We start from the raw sequence: 13,271 nt of genomic DNA on the forward strand, positions 1-13,271 counted from the left end.
GTGTTTGATTGTGCTTGGCAGTGCAGGCAGTGGGATGGGCTTGAAAACCACAGGCTGTAGGTGAATCACTTGACCTACTCAGTTTTCCTGACTTGGTTGTTAAACCACTTCCTGTGTTGTCTCCAAGACTGAGGCACAATGTTTCTGTTCACTTCCTCAATCACCTCCAATCACACCTTTGTGGGACAACAGAACTCATCCTCCCATTTCCACGGTGAGAGTTGTCCCTCCCGCCTTCTGCATAGACGTGAAAGCTGGAAGGAAAACCTAGTGATTGAATCAAGTCAAAATCAGAGAATTTGACTTGTGAATTTTACTTCCAGGATTTGCGAACAGCCCCCACCATTTCCCCTTGATTTAGGGCTGACCATTCAATTAATATTGGAGTCTTCTGAAATAGGGGCCTAATTTTAAATTCTGTGCAAGCGGGCAGTTTTGAATGAGTTAAAATTTTGCCTGTGTCTGTTTATCCAGTTATTATTTGAATTCGCATAAAGGTTTTAAAACTTACTTTAACAAGATAATTCTCTTTCCCTCACCACCTCCAGACAGTAAATATATTGAGCAGATAAATATCTTCACTTTCCTTGGAGCTAGTTGATTGGCAGAGTAATAAACACAACCTATGGCAAACCTTAAAAACCCAAAATAGCAATGAGCCACATAATTCTATATATAGCAATATGAAAATGGCCTTCAGTTGCATGTTATTACTTCCATGAATACTACCTCATGCCAGTTGGGTTGCCCTTAATTGTGTAATGTCTAAGTATGCAGAAGTATCTGAAGAACAGTGTGCACAACATGTATTTCTACTAAGAACTGTATGGAGAAAATTCAATAGAATTCAATTCTCACAGACACATGCACTTTGTAATTACTTAGAAATGTATCAAAAAACCATGATGTTGAGTAAACTTTGCATGAATATTTTTATACATTTTGGTTTTCGCCAATTGCAGACTATATTTAAAATGAAGGAATTTAGATTTGTAAAGTGGCTGTCACAGCATCAAGAGACTGGAAATCTTGTACAAATTTACTTTTTATTTTTGACACATATAATTTTTCTTGTTACTCCACATCTAGATTGTGGTGCGTTACCACTGCTTAATTAGCCTTGCTTAAAATGCCCCACTTAAAAATACTGTGCAGATGACATATCAACATGGTGCAGTCATTTCCTCCACTTTTGTTAGGGAAGCAGTTGCAAGCTGCCAAGGCATGATTGGGTTGAGCTTTTGACAAGGTGGAAGAAGTCAGAGTCATTTTCGGCAAATGGAGACCTTCGAGAGTCATCGCTTTGCAAGTTGTGCTGCAGCATATGCGCTTACCACACAGAGTTATAACTTGAGCATCGCTAATTTCTACCCCACTGCCACGTGGAAGCATAGGACGGGAAGTTGGTTATCCTGAACCAGTGTTGCACAATTCGTAGGAGCGAAATATCGAGAAGCATTGATGGAGGGAGTCCATATCTCAGGAGTGGATGGTAGATCATATGGGAATATCTTTGGCTTGATGCCATTATTTAACAAGGTGCCTTGTAATGCTTTCCTATGTTAAGTGCAGTATGTAAGTACAACTTGCTGAAATTTAAAGTACTGTTTTAGTTCAGTTGTGATCTTCCAATATGGTTCCCAAAAATATAACCCTAGATTACCTTTAACGAGTTGTTGCGTTTTTACAAATGACTTTAGAGCTCCAGGATTAAATGTTCCTTACATAAAGCCTTAAGTAAAGGGGGAAGCCTTGTTTATCAATAGCTCTCCTACTCTATTCCTCACTATGGCATATTTATAGCTAATTCATCACACTTAGTTGACCCTGCCATTAATTAAAGTAGCTTTCTGTCAAAGCGAGAAGCGAATGTGTAATCCCTTCTAATATCTCTAATCTCACATACTGCTTCCCAACTGTGCAGGGCAGCAGCCTTCACAGGATTTAATTCAGATGTTGGTGAGAATAGGAAAGGGAGTTGCGGCCAGATTTATCATGTTTGAACCTGCGTATTGTACGTTTATCCTCAACCAGTCAGTTTTGTAATTTTTTTGTAAAGTTTTGTCTGAGTTTTAGCCGGCACCAAATTACCTCTTCAAGAGGAAACAGCAGGAATGGAAAGGTCACTTCCCTTAGCCACAATAATAAGGCTCAGGATGTCCTGCACAGAATCAGCTTAGTATCTTATCGGATGTTAGACATTGAAATTAATCCTTAATGTCTAAAAGACAATGGATAAGTTTATGATGATTGGACTGCAATTGATGCAACTAGTGTTCAATGATAAAAATAGCTACATTTCCAACTCCAGTTCTGCATGGACAGGAATGTGATTTGCAAAGGGAAAGGGAGAAATTGGACCAGCTTGTTTTAGAGTTTTTATAGGCAGCCTGTGGGAGTAACCAAGCTAGAGGACAAATCTACAGGGAATAGAGTTTCAAGCCATGTTTAAAACTGTATGGCATTCAATGGAGAACTGCTGCAGTTTTAAAAGAAAATAAAAATGAAAGTATGCTACGCATATGCAGCTGTTATTCATTAGTTTTGCTTTTGAGTATAGTATGTTATTCCCACATTTTTGAAACTCACACTAAACTTTAGCCAGTCATCATTTATCAGCCAAAGTAAGTAGGCACAAAACAAGTAAACCATTGTGTTTAGATAGTTTTAAAGAATCATTGAATGGATAGTAATGGGTTTTCTCATCCCACTGATCATACTTGTGTTGTTCAGGCATAGTTGGGTTGACTCCTGAAGTCAATATGGAAGGTGATATACTAGTTAATTGTAAATGTTGGTGGTCTATTAATACAGCCATACTGCACTCAGGGAGATGTGGGATGCATCCCCTCTAGAAGACAAGGAGGTGTTGGAGCAAAGCAAAAAGTGGAGATAAATTGGTTTTTTGGTTGCCAAGCTGCAACTAGTGGTATGCTAAAGGTTCAGTTCTCAGGCCCCAACTATTTACAATCTATATTGATGACATGGATGCAGGGGTAGAATGTACTATAGCAAACTTTGCACTAAAATAGCTGGGAAAGCAAGTTGCAATGAGGAAATTAGAAATTTACAAATGGATATGAATAGGTTAGGTGAGTGGACCAAATATGGCAGGTGGAATTTAATGTAGATAATTGTGAATTACCCATTTTGGTCTGAGGAAGAAAAAGGCAGCTTTTTATCGAAATGGAGAGAAACTTCAAAATGCTTTGGTGTATGGGGATCTGGCTGTCCCCATGCATGAATCACAGAAGATTAGAATGCAGTTGCAGCAGGTAATAAGGAAGGCAAATGGAATTTTGGCATTCATTACTAATGGAATAGAGGATAAAGGTAGAGAGGGCTGTTGCAACTGTATAAGGCATTGGTGAGACCACATTTGGAGTACTACACACAATTCTGACCCCTTTACTTGAGGAAGGATGTAAATGCATTAGTGGTGGTTCAGATAAGATTTACCAGATTTATTCTAGAGATGGAGGTCCTGACTTATGTTGAGATTGAGTTGAGAACTTGCTGGAGTTTAGAAGAATGAGAGGAGATGTAATGGAGGCATATAAGATGCCAAAGGAGATGGACATCACTAGATAGAGAGCGAGTTTACCTTTGAACATTCTAAAATGAATGGCCATGGTTTTAGGCTAATGTGGGGGGAGGGGCGGCGCAGATTTAAAACAGAAATGAGGAAGAATTACTTCACTCATAGGATCACGAATCTGTGAAATTTGCTACCCCAGAGTGCAATGGATGCTGGAACACTAAACAAATTTAAGGAGGAGATGGATAGGTTTTTAATTAGTAACAGGATAAAGGGTTATGGGCAGTGGACAGAAAGGTGGAGATGAGGCCATGATCACATTGGATTGTGGAACAGACTTGAGGGGCTAAATTGCCTACCTTTGCTCCTGTTCTTATGTGAAGGACTGTGGTGACTTTGAAAGCCACTGACAATGCATGCTCCAGAAGACAGCTGTTCCTGTTGGCTGAAGATTTCACTGAGGCATTGGAATTTGATGGGACTGCCATGACTTTTTATTAAAATAGCGTTGGGATCGTAATTTCATTACAGGACCCATCATATACATAAATAAGCTATTTCCTTTTATGCTTTGTTGACACTGTCAGACATTCAAATTAATTTACAGTTGTGGCTTATTTTATTGAATGTCATCCTAAAACATAAATTTAGCTTCCCAACATTTAAATGAAATTGCAACCTATCATCATTGTGGTCATGTAAACGCCACTTGTAACACTCTACAAATTTGAGCACCCAGATATGTTGTATTGAAACAAAATTTAACCCTAAAGAATAGGAAAAAAAATGTAATTCGCAACTTTCAGAATATCATTGGAAATGATTGGAGTACATGTTCCATTTGTGGAGCTGGTGAACTCAGTGCAGGGAAGGAGTGAAAATAAGTCAACCTTTCACATGCCATCTAGTGGTTAATTCAAGATCAGCATTGGCAGAAACTTTTCAACTACTCCAGGTTGATGCTCAGTGTAGATAGAGGAAGCTAACAGAAGAAACAGGTTAGAAAAAATGTGCAGCAGTTTGGAAATGTCAAAAAATACAAATGTCAAGATAATCTTTTGTTAAATTAGATTTATCTTGATTTATTTATCAGTGTCACTGGGCGGCACGATGGCACAGTATTTAGCACTGCTGCCTCACAGTGCCAGGGACTCAGGTTCAATTCCGGTCTTGGGTCACTGTCTGTGTGGAGTTTGCATGTTCTCCCCATGCCTTCAGGGGTTTCCTCCAGATGCTCCAGTTGCCTCCCACAGTCCAGTGACGGGCACATTAGGTGGATTGGCAATGCTAAATTGCCCTTCTGTGTCAGGGGCACTTGCTCGGGTAAATGCATGGGGTTATGGAGATAGGGCGTGGGTGGAATTGTGGTCGGTGCAGACTTGATGGGCCAAATGGTCTTCTTCTGCACTGTAGGATTCTATGAAAGTTGAGACATTCCCTGCTTGTCACAAGTAGGCTTACGTTAACACACAGTGAAGTTATTGTGAAAATCCCCTAGTCACCACGTTTTGGCGCCTGTTCAGATACACCAAGGGAGAATTTAACATAGCCAATGCACCTAACCAGCATGGCTTTCAGACTGTGGTGGGAACTGGAGCACCTGGAGGAAACCCATGCAGACGCAGGGAGAACTTGTAAACTTCAAACAAACCGTGACCTAAGGCTGGAATTGATCTTGGGTCCCTGGCACTATGAGACAGCAGTGCTAACCACTGTGCCACATACCGCCCAGATGATCATTCTTCCAAGTCCATCCACCCAGGAGAAACTATGAGGTGAAATTTTAACGTGAGGGTTAGGTGGGTTTGGGTGTGTGCAGGGAATGAAATCCCCAGAACCTGACTTTAGGTCAGGATCCTGATATCATTCAGATATTTCCATGTTTCACCTGGACGGTTTTAACCAAGGATTCCACCTTCAACAGCCAGCAGACCCTGTTTCCCATGTTATCAGTGACTAGCCATGATCACTGAGGTGTGGGCAATAGGGGATGTTTCTTCAGTGAAACTGACAGTTGGAAAGCCTTTTATCACTGAAGTTGAAGAGCTGCAGCCATGGCCATGTGAGAGGCTGCTGCTCACTGCACTCCTCAGAGGGTGATTTTTCAGTGCTTGACAGGTCATTGCCAACTTCTTGCACTTCCCACACCTTCAGCAGCACTTCCCTGCTGTCAACCTTTAGAAAAACAAGGAGATTGCCCATGTGGCTCTTGCGGCATCACCAACAACAGGAGTAATGCCAGCACCTTCTGCCTTCTGCTGAACTACAAGGCAGAAGGGGTGGATGTAGAACTCTAGCTCCACAGAAAGTCAGAGTGTGGGGCTTGGTAAACGGAAGTGTTATCACTCCTTCTGACTGCTCTCCTGAGCTCCTGGATCCTCCCGGTGCACTAACTCCAAGTTGGACGGACCAGATCTCTGCTGCTGACTTCTTTGACCACCTCCATCTTCACCTGCTTGGTCGGTGAGGTCCTCCTCTTCCTCTTGTACTTGGTAGAGCCCACGTCACCACAGCCCCTCAGATCCTGCAACATAACCTCCAGATAAGAATGAGTGATCTGAGGCGCAGCCTTTCCAGATCTACTCTCCACTCCTGTCTTCATTAAAACCTCAACAGTCCACATCCAGTTGACCTCTTCTAACTCATGCCATGGTCTTGCCAGTTAAAAATCCTCCCCTTTAATAGATTGAATATGGCATTCTGGCAGCCATCCTGGATTGGCCAGGGAACCCATTGCTAATACTATGGCCCTGGGGAAGAACCTCGACAAAGCCTGCTGGAAATTGTCAACATACTAAAGCTCTTGCGTTTTAGTCAGTTGAAAATTCCAACTGTGGTTGTGCGGTAAGTACGTCACATTAAACTTTACTTCAGTTACTTCATTTGTATTTCCTCCTTTTTCAGGTGTGAAAATGTTCGTGTGTATAAGCTGGGTCTCTTAGCAGGCTTTTGGTGGGCACTTGCTCTGTTGTGCTGGATTAGTGATAACCTTTTCTGTGAACTTTGGTCTGCATTCAATTTTCCATACCTACATTGTGCCTGGTGAGTACATGCAAACAAAGTAATGATGATAATTCTGTCTTATTGATTTATTCTCCATGTTACATTAATATAAGCCTGAAACAGAGCAAATGGTGGAGACCATGCTCCTTTAAAAGTTTTTTTGTAGCCACCTGACTCCTTGTTGCAAAATTATGCAAGTGGGGCAAGTGCAAGTTATCTTCTTTTTCAGATAATGGGCAGTAGAATCTTGCTGTTCCTCTCCTATAGGTAACTACTCCAACACCTTCTTCATTGATCAGGAGGCATCACTAGAGAAATACTCTGGACACACTACATCTGAAGTTCTTGTCTCCATTGGTCATGTTAGTGGGAATAGCGGTGCTGTTAGGAATAGGACTTAGTGTATTGCAGCATGCATACCAAGGCACATAAAGAGATATGACCATGGTCATGCCCTTCTCAAAGGCAATTAGGGATGAGCAACAAATGCTGTCCTAGCCAGTGAAGTCTGCATCCCATGAAAGAATAGAAAAAAGACCCCAGCATAATTCCAATAAGGAAAATTCTACCACCCTCAAGATTCAGGTCACCCATGGCTGGAATCAAACCCGGGTCCCTGGTGCTGTGAGATGGCAGTGCTAGTCACCGTGCCAACAAATTTTACTTTGTTCATTTATGGGATGTAGACATAGATTTATTGCCAAAGCCAAATTGCCCTTGTGAATGACCGTGATGAAATGTTACTGTCCTTATGGTGTAGCTGCTCCCATGGTGTTATTAGATAAGGAGTTCCAGGGTTTTGACCCAGCGACAATAAAGGAACTGCGATACATTTCCAAGTCAGGGTGGTGTGTGACTTGGAAGATGCAGGCTGTGGTGGCCTCATGCACTTATTGTCCTTGTTCTTCAAGGTGGTACAGTTCACAAGTTTGAAAGGTGTGGTTAGAGACGTCTTGGTGAGTTGCAGCAGTGCATCTTGTAAATAGTATACGCTGCTGCTACTTTGAGTCAGTTTTGGAGGATCTGACTGTTTGTGGGGATAGGGTGCCAATCAGGTAGGCTGCTTTGACCTGGATTAAGTTTTGTCCAAATGACATCCGTCAGGCAAGTGGAAGGCATTCCAATATACTCCTGACTTGTACCTTTAAAAATGGTGGAAAGACTTTGCAGGTGTCAGTCACTGCAGAATTCCTAACCTTGTACCTGATTGTGTAGCCAGTGTATTCATGTGGCTGGCACAGTTATGCTTCTGGTCAATGATGATGGTGTGGGATTCAGCAATAGTGATGCCACTGAATGTCAAAGGGGCATGAACAGGCGCTCTGTTGGGGGGAAGTGGCATTGCCTGGCTTAAAGTGGCATGGTGTTACCGATCAGCCTAAGCCTGAAAGTTATCCAGGTCATCCTGCACACAGACTGCTTCATTATCCGAGAAGTCTCAAATGGGACAGGATTATCGTTTGTACCAAAATATCAGAAAGGTCACAAAATGAAGTGCCAGGAATCAATATGTTTTAGAGGAAGGCATGCTCTGAGAACACTACAAGAAAATAAATATATCTTACTGAGTTAAAGTGACAATACTGTTATGGCTGAGAATCAATTAGACCTTAAAGATTTAAAATGTAAAATGGAAGCAGTTCTTCTGTTGATAGCAGAGTTTTTATTACAATATGCTAGGAAATGAGATGCTGCCAACTATTTGATACTTGTAAATAGTGCTGGATTAGGCGGGTTCCAAGTTTCACTGAGAACCTACATCTTTGTTGATCAGTGTGTATTAACCATTCAGAAAATGAAGCAAGCACAGGTAACTCTCATTTGGAATTTGAATTTGGTTTTGAGTAAACGAATAAAAAAAAACATCTTTGAATCTTACGAGTTACTATGCCAGATGTTAATCTGACATGAGTCGTATCCTGTAGTGATTGACCCATACCTTACAGCAGTAGCACATTCAGAAATCCCTGAGAAGGAATGTGAATAACGAAGGCAGGAAATTTACAGAAATCTGGGAGGTTGCCATCCCCAGAACATGTTGATTTTTGACACTTTGTGAACTTTTTTTTCATTTCGGAACATTCAATAATTCTGTCTTTCAATCCAACTAGAGTTCCTCATGGAAGGTTTACAAGTATTTCAAATCTGGAAATAACTATGATTGTGAGCGTGGATTTCAATACAAGCTTTACACAATGAAGTTAAAATGTTTGAGTCAGCGCCCTTGATTAAAATAGTGGATGGAGAAATGCCAGTTGACCAAATTAAACCGTAATGGGATTATTGTTGACAACAGCAATTCATAGCCAAAGTTGCCCTTTTGAACTTACCAGGAAATGTTGATATTCTCGTGTTGGAAATTAAAATAATTTTGTGTTGACATTACAATAGCAAACAAAATATGCAAAACAATTGTTTGCAGAAACAGGAAAGGGGTGTTCTGTTTTCTGCTTTCGAGTTTACCTGATTGGTTGCCTCTGATCCAACGTCAACATTTGGGGTTGAGTTTCCTCGGAGTGGTGATCAGTATCGGAATGCCACCTCACATTCAATTACTTCCGTACATTTATTTTCCATCCTAGCTGGCAATCTGACAGCATTGCTGCTCATGGGAGGATTTGAGGCAACGTTTTGTTGATGTTATCTCAACTCTGAGCAGCATTATGCCTTGCAAACTCCGTTAGTGTTAATATAACAGTCATGTTAAGTATCTGTAAATGTAACTCATCGAAACAACAAATGGAAGTGAGATTAATTTTCAGAAAAGCAGTACCATAAATTAGTATTGTACTCTTTGGGCCCGATTTTATCATCAAGTTTTCGGGCTTAAAAACTCGATAAAGTCGGGTGTGAGGTGAGTAGCGTGATTCCCCTTTACCAAGGCTCAAAAATGGCCATGATTGGGACCACGCTCGAAGCAGGCACGATGGCCTTTTAAATGCATTTAAGTTAATTAATTTGCTGCACGCCCAACCTTACTGGCACTTCCCCCTTTACCACAGCATTCGCCAATCTGGAATTAGCATGAATCAGACATGCTCAATTGAAGTCCAATTCGGGCGCTCCATCAGTGACGGTTAGTGAGGAAGTATGTGCATTGTGTCCGACAGCTCTCTGCTACTCAGCGGTGTCCTGTTATTGTGGCCATTTTCCGTGTCAGGCCAGTGGCAGCTCGCGCTACTCATGAGCGCGTGAGTCAGCACCCTTTATTGAAAGGGTACTACTCAGAATAAGTGTGGGGGGTGGGAACTGTTGCTCAGCAGAGTCTCCGATGTCTGACTTGCAGCACGGACCTGGGTCTCAGCGCTAAACGCGAGTCTTGCGCTGCTGTTGAGTCTGAGTGCACTCAGCTCATTTCCAGCTGAAGGATGTGCACAAAGCCATTGCAAACTGCACTGCTGCAGCCTGTCAACTTTGAAGGAGCTGTGATTGTGGGGAGCATGTGGCTGGGGGAATTGGGGGGGCTGTGATTGTGGGGAGTATGTGGCTGGGGGAATTGGGGGGGCTGTGATTGTGGGGAGCATGTGGCTGGGGGAATTGGGGGGACTGTGATTGTGGGGAGTGTGTGGCTGGGGGAATTGGGGGGGCTGTGATTGTGGGGAGCGTGTGGCTGGGGGAATTGGGGGGCTGTGATTGTGGGGAGTATGTGGCTGGGGGAATTGGGGGGCTGTGATTGTGGGGAGTATGTGGCTGGGGGAATTGGGGGGGCTGTGATTGTGGGGAGCGTGTGGCTGGGGGAATTGGGGGGGGCTGTGATTGTGGGGGGCATGTGGCTGGGGGAATTGGGGGGGCTGAGATTGTGGGGAGCATGTGGCTGGGGGAATTGGGGGGGCTGTGATTGTGGGGAGCATGTGGCTGGGGTAATTGGGGGGGCTGTGATTGTGGGGAGCATGTGGCTGGGGGAATTGGGGGGGCTGTGATTGTGGGGAGCATGTGGCTGGGGGAATTGGGGGGGCTGTGATTGTGGGGAACATGTGGCTGGGGGAATTGGGGGGGCTGTGATTGTGGGGAGCATGTGGCTGGGGGAATTGGGGGGGCTGTGATTGTGGGGAGCATGTGGCTGGGGGAATTGGGGGGGCTGTGATTGTGGGGAGCATGTGGCTGGGGGAATTGGGGGGGCTGTGATTGTGGGGAGCATGTGGCTGGGGGAATTGACCGGGTGGGGGGGTAGTTGTGATTGTGGATGTGCTAGGGGCAAAGCAGCATTCCATAACCTCTACAAGTGTTCCCCTACCCCCTACCCCCACCCGCTTGCCCCGTCAGAGTGACAACATGGCTTTTTCTATGCAACCAGTAGATTTAGCTGTTCTTCTGATTGATTCTGGAGCTGAGGAGGAGGAGGAGCAGAAAGAAGAATTGCGGGCCTTATCATTTCCGGGACCAGAGGGAGACGACCACCAGAGGCAGGAGGTGGCCACCATTCACCCTGGTGGGGTGTTGCCTCGGAGAAGGAGGGAGCAATATCCCAGCAGTTCTGTGCATGAGTGTCCTTCAAGCAACTGTCGGACACTGTGTGCTGCTGACATCTCCGCGTCTCTGACTCTGAAGGGAGACTGTGCAATTCTTATCCAATCTGTTGCAGGACCTGGCACCTAGAGGTGGGGGGGGCGGGCTACAGCCCTTCTCGCTGGTTGTCAACTTAATGGCTGCTCTAAACGTTCATGCTACTGGCTCTTTGCAGACCCCGAGCGGAGATGTCTGTGGCACCTCCCAATCTGCTGTGCACACCTGTGTGAGACAGGTCACTGAAGCCCTGTATGCCCAGGCTGGCCAGTTCATCAAATTCAACCTGGACCAGGCACAGCAGGGAGCCCGGGCTGCAGGGTTCGCAGTCATTGCCAGGATGTGATCGACTGCACACACATCACCCTAAAGGCCCCCCTACAGAATCCATGGAGATTTGTAAATAGGAAGGGGTTCCATTCCCCAAATGTACAATTCATGTGCGACCACAATATGACCATCATGCACATCTGCACCAGACATCCAGGCAGCATCATTGTCAGGAGCTCAGACATCCTGGAGGTATTTGAGGAGGAGCCCAGGCTGCGGGGGTTGCTCCTGGGTGATATGGGTTACCCGCATCGGACATGGCTGATGACACCTGTGCAGAGGCCTGTGCTTGAGGCGAAGACCCACTATAATGAGGCCCATTTAGTCATAGTGGGAGAGACGCATTGGCTCCTCAAAATGTGATTCCAGTGCCTGGACGGATCTGGCGGGGCCCTCCAGTACAGCCCTCTAACCTCCTCCTGCATTGTGGTGCTGTGCTGTGCCCTGCACAACATGGCACAGCAGAGAGGTGCCTATCAAAGGAGGAGGAGGACATGGAGGAGGCCACCCTTGGAGGTCCCTTCACCCATGATCTCCAAGGACTCGTCTGAGCTGCCTTGATCAGGGTGGGCAGGAGCTGCAGCAAGGGCTTGTAGTCCAGAAGGTCCCAGGGCATTCGGATCTGTCCCTGCAACACAGGATACAAGGTTAAATGCAAGGGAGGATGAGGAATTCGGGATGCCAAGCACATGATTCACATTTCTCCATTGAACGTAGAACAACAGCAACAAAATTACATCACGGGAACAGACCCTTCGTCTCTCCAAGCCTATAGTGACCAGGCTATCCATCTGATTTGTAACCCCCTATCCTTCTGGGGACCATATGCCTCAATTCCCATCCCATTCACATAGCTGTAGAGCTGCCCCTTAAAGGCCACTATCTATCTGCATCCACGTCCTCCCTCAGCAGCAAGTTCCAGGTACCCACTACCCTCTCTGAGCAAATAAACACGCTTCCTAAATCTCCTTTAAACCTTGCCCCTTGCACCCAAAACTTGTGCCCTAAGAAGTTGTCTCAGAGTGATTGAAGGAATGACCGGTGCTCACATCTTGATGGCAGCCCCACCATGCTGTTGCTGACAGCCCACATCTCCCCTTCCCTTGAGAGCTCCAGCGCCTGCTCCTCAAAGGGGCTGAGGACCCTGAGGTTGGCTGACCACCCCCTGTCTTTGCCTTATCACAGATGTTGTGGTAGGTCTTCTCCTGTGGAGACAGAAGGAGCCATGAAAGAAATGGTGACGTGACTCCTGCAGACTGTCAGGTGGTGGCCCTTAGAGGGCAAATGCAGTGGGGCTCGATGGGGGGAAGGAAGGAGGTGCTTGTGGTTAGGAGCTGGAAGCATGCAGGATGCTGGGGATGGGAGGATCTGGGGGAAGATGCAAGATGGGGTTCAGCACTCATCCTTGCTGAATGGATGAGGTCATGACCTTTTTCTGGCACTGCTTCCCAGTTCAGTGGGGGGCCACTGACCTAGGCAGTGACTTCCTCCCAGGCCGCATTTCCATCCGCACACATCTTTGCTGCATCCAGTAGCCTCCTCAGATCACCCTCAAAAAGCCAGGGGGCTGGTTGTGTACACATTTTGTGCAGGAATGCCTGCCTGTCCATTCTTGAGTTTTTAATGGTGCTGCCCCTCATTAGGTTACAACAGCTGCAGGTAATTTGGCAGAGCATTCCAGCAAGTTCCATGCAGTTTGTTTGTTAGCATTGAGGGGGAGGCAAGTGAGCACTTACGGGGGAGGAGCGGGTGGTGGATCAGTGCCTCACTGATTGGGGACAGGGGAGAGAGAGGGAGGTGTCACATAGCCATCAGAGTCTGGAGGACATGGGGGGCCTTGTGCGGAGGGTCTGGGGTGGGGGTGAGGGGGATCACCCTGCCTGATATCTATAGGGTG

At 45.3% G+C, this 13,271-nt stretch overlaps 1 protein-coding gene across 3 annotated transcripts in view; it reads left to right on the plus strand.

Moving 5' to 3' along the window:
- acer2 (alkaline ceramidase 2) overlaps positions 1-13,271 on the plus strand; it is a 73,513-nt gene that overhangs the window by 48,428 nt on the left and 11,814 nt on the right. For 2 of the 3 annotated variants that reach the window (XM_080188672.1, XM_080188673.1), the window contains one exon: positions 6,443-6,580. The exons of the other annotated variant lie outside the window; for it this stretch is intronic. In XM_080188672.1, coding sequence (XP_080044798.1) covers positions 6,443-6,580 — 138 coding nt within the window. The remainder of the gene's footprint in view (positions 1-6,442; positions 6,581-13,271) is intronic. 3 annotated transcript variants of the gene reach the window in all.

This window comes from Carcharhinus amblyrhynchos, chromosome 5 (genome assembly GCF_965287045.1).
Source record: "Carcharhinus amblyrhynchos chromosome 5, sCarAmb.v2.hapA, whole genome shotgun sequence".
Lineage (NCBI taxonomy): Eukaryota > Metazoa > Chordata > Chondrichthyes > Carcharhiniformes > Carcharhinidae > Carcharhinus > Carcharhinus amblyrhynchos.